The following is a 2497-nucleotide window of genomic DNA, read 5'->3' on the forward strand; positions in this document are numbered from 1 at the left end:
GCAATTAATATCATATAACCCAAACTTCAACTGAAATTGTTTTTACTAGCAGCAGGTGGAAGAAATACAGGGAATCAGACACTCACTGGAGCCATTCTCTCACTCTGATGTCACAGGAAAATATCCAGGTTGTGTTTTTGGAGGTCAGAATACTATAGCATTGTCACAGCTTTGACATTTTCAAAATCCTATGCTCCTTCCATTCAACCAGTTATCTTCTATGAGCCACACTGTTAGTCTAAAGAAGTACAGAGTCAGCATAAATAAAAAAAACCCACAACTACAAAACACACTGAGAATTGAAGCTATCAACATTCACTGAAATTTGAATCAACGGCTGAGAACATACAGTACTCAGACTGACTGTCATTGGTGGCATTGATTCAGTTTGATCAACTGGAAGAATTTGGAGGCTTTCAAAGAGTTCAAATAACAGGCCAGCTGCAGGCTGTAGTGCTGACCCACTTTTAGTTGCATCATCTAGTAAAATAGCTGTTTTTGTCAACCCTCGCAGCCATTACTCTGTTTCATCAGAGGTGGGATGATGGAGGTGAGCGACGGGGGCCCAGGGGTGCGAGCCCTTGAACTTGAGGGCTGTCCACCCTCGTGCCTAGGTGCAGAGGCTTCCACCCCATCGGCCCCTTGGAGGCAGTTCACCCAGCTCTTCCTGCAGGCTCAGGGCCAGAGCAAGAATCGGGGCAGTGTGACTCCGGTGCCTCTGCGGAGCGAGGTGAGCTGTGTCCTTTTGTCTCCAACCCGTATGCGCTGCCCCTGGGATCGAGTTTGTGGCTGGAGCTCTGTGCCAGGGACAAAAGCCCCTTCTGTTTGGGGGTGACAGTGTGTGGCATGCCTGGGCCATCCCTCGAGGCGAGGCTTCACCATGCTTTTCTTTCAGCCCTGAAGGTGTGTGGCAGGTGCTCTCCTGGAGGAATGGGATTGATGGAGTCAGAGGTGAGAAGTGGGCTAAGTGCTGCCCGTGCTGGTGGAGGGGCTCCAGCTGCCCTTCCGTGCAGGAGTTTGGGGTCCTGGTGCCGTTTCCTGTTTGGCGGTGTGGTCCACTGTCTGCCTTGGGGAGATCCAGGGGTCCAACACTCCAGTGCTGGTCTCTTCCATCAGGTCCTGGTGCAGCCAGTGTCCCAAGAGGAAGGTCACCATCCTTGCTTGGGAGCTGCAGTGCTGGAGCCAGCCTCTACTGAAGGCTGTAGAGGCAGAAGAAGCAGAGCTGACCCAAGAGGTAGGCACCGGGTGTTGCAATGCACCCCTCAGGTGGTCCCTTGGCTGTGGTAGACCCCCCAATTCCCCCAGGCTGGTTTGTGTTTTGTACTCCCCGGGGCCCTGTTGAGTGCTGGAGCCCCTCTTTATTTTTTGTTGTTGTTGTTGTTCCCTTGAGGTGCTGGTTGAAGTTGTGGCTTCTGTGGAGGTAGAGGTGGGGCATGATGGGTGAGTTGGACCCTAATTGTGTGGCAGGTTGGTTTATTTGGCTTTGAGGTTTGTGGCTTGTGTGGAGGTAGAGATGAGCACTTCCTGTGTGCCAGGTTTGGTTGAATTGCGTCCGTTTGTTTTGGGGGCTGTTCCTTGGGATTTGCACTGTCTCACAGAGATCATTTTCGGGGGGTGAGGGGTGGGGACTGCTGGTTGTCATCGGTTGACGTTTTTTCTGTGGCTGGGGGGCTGAGGGGGAGCTCCCCGGGAGGGAGGGAGGGTCTGGGCATGGGGGCTTCTCCTGAGTGGGGGTGTGAGCAGGTACCTGGGTGCTGGAGTGGCTCCTGTGTGGTGATGGCTGTGTTGTGGTGGTGCTCCTGGTCCTGGGCTGGAAGGGAGGAGATGAAGCTGGGAGGAGCTGGGTTCCATTTTCTGCAGGAGGAGAAAGTTCAGTTACTTTCAAACTGCAGGTAAAACCTTTTTGAAAGAACTCTTGGTCTGTGAATTAAAGGTCACTATGTGGAGTCACTCACTGTGCCCCAGGGGGTGAAGGGGGTTTTCCCCTCTCAAAAGAGTTTGGGAAAGCAGCTGCAGGTGAAACGCTCCTGCGGCACACATCCACCCAAGTATACATCCTGTGTACACTACAGATGTCTTAGAGCAGTATCAGCAACCTAAATAGACTGAGAGTGTTAGAAGACTGAGAGAAAAAGGCCTAGTGAACCAAATGACACGCTGCAAGTGCAATGTTTTGTGAATCCCAGTGCAGCAATCCACAGTACCTGCTAGAATGAGGATATCTGCAAATTTCACAGAACTGAGATGTAACTTGAGGAATTCAGAAACTATAGCGTTGATCGGGACTCAGCAGCTCTAGCGCACTTGTATTTCTGTTTATGAGAAACGCTCTGCGTTACATGTAGGAACTAGTATGCCTTGAGAACATCTGTACTAAAACTGAACAGCTGGACTGTCAACGGTTTACGTGCTGGTTTGGCCCGGTTCCATGACTAATGGGCCAGGGAGACCCACAGACCCACACCCCAGGAATGGGAAAAGGGGAAAGGGTAGGGAG

At 51.7% G+C, this 2497-nt stretch overlaps 1 protein-coding gene across 1 annotated transcript in view; it reads right to left on the reverse strand.

Annotated features, from left to right (window-relative positions):
- LOC110402699 overlaps positions 26-2497 on the reverse strand; it is a 26349-nt gene continuing 23877 nt past the window's right edge. Inside the window, exon 6 of the mRNA XM_021405074.1 lies at positions 26-1199. Coding sequence (XP_021260749.1) covers positions 964-1199 — 236 coding nt within the window. The 3' untranslated portion in view covers positions 26-963. The remainder of the gene's footprint in view (positions 1200-2497) is intronic.

This window comes from Numida meleagris, chromosome 7 (genome assembly GCF_002078875.1).
Source record: "Numida meleagris isolate 19003 breed g44 Domestic line chromosome 7, NumMel1.0, whole genome shotgun sequence".
NCBI classification, from domain to species: domain Eukaryota; kingdom Metazoa; phylum Chordata; class Aves; order Galliformes; family Numididae; genus Numida; species Numida meleagris.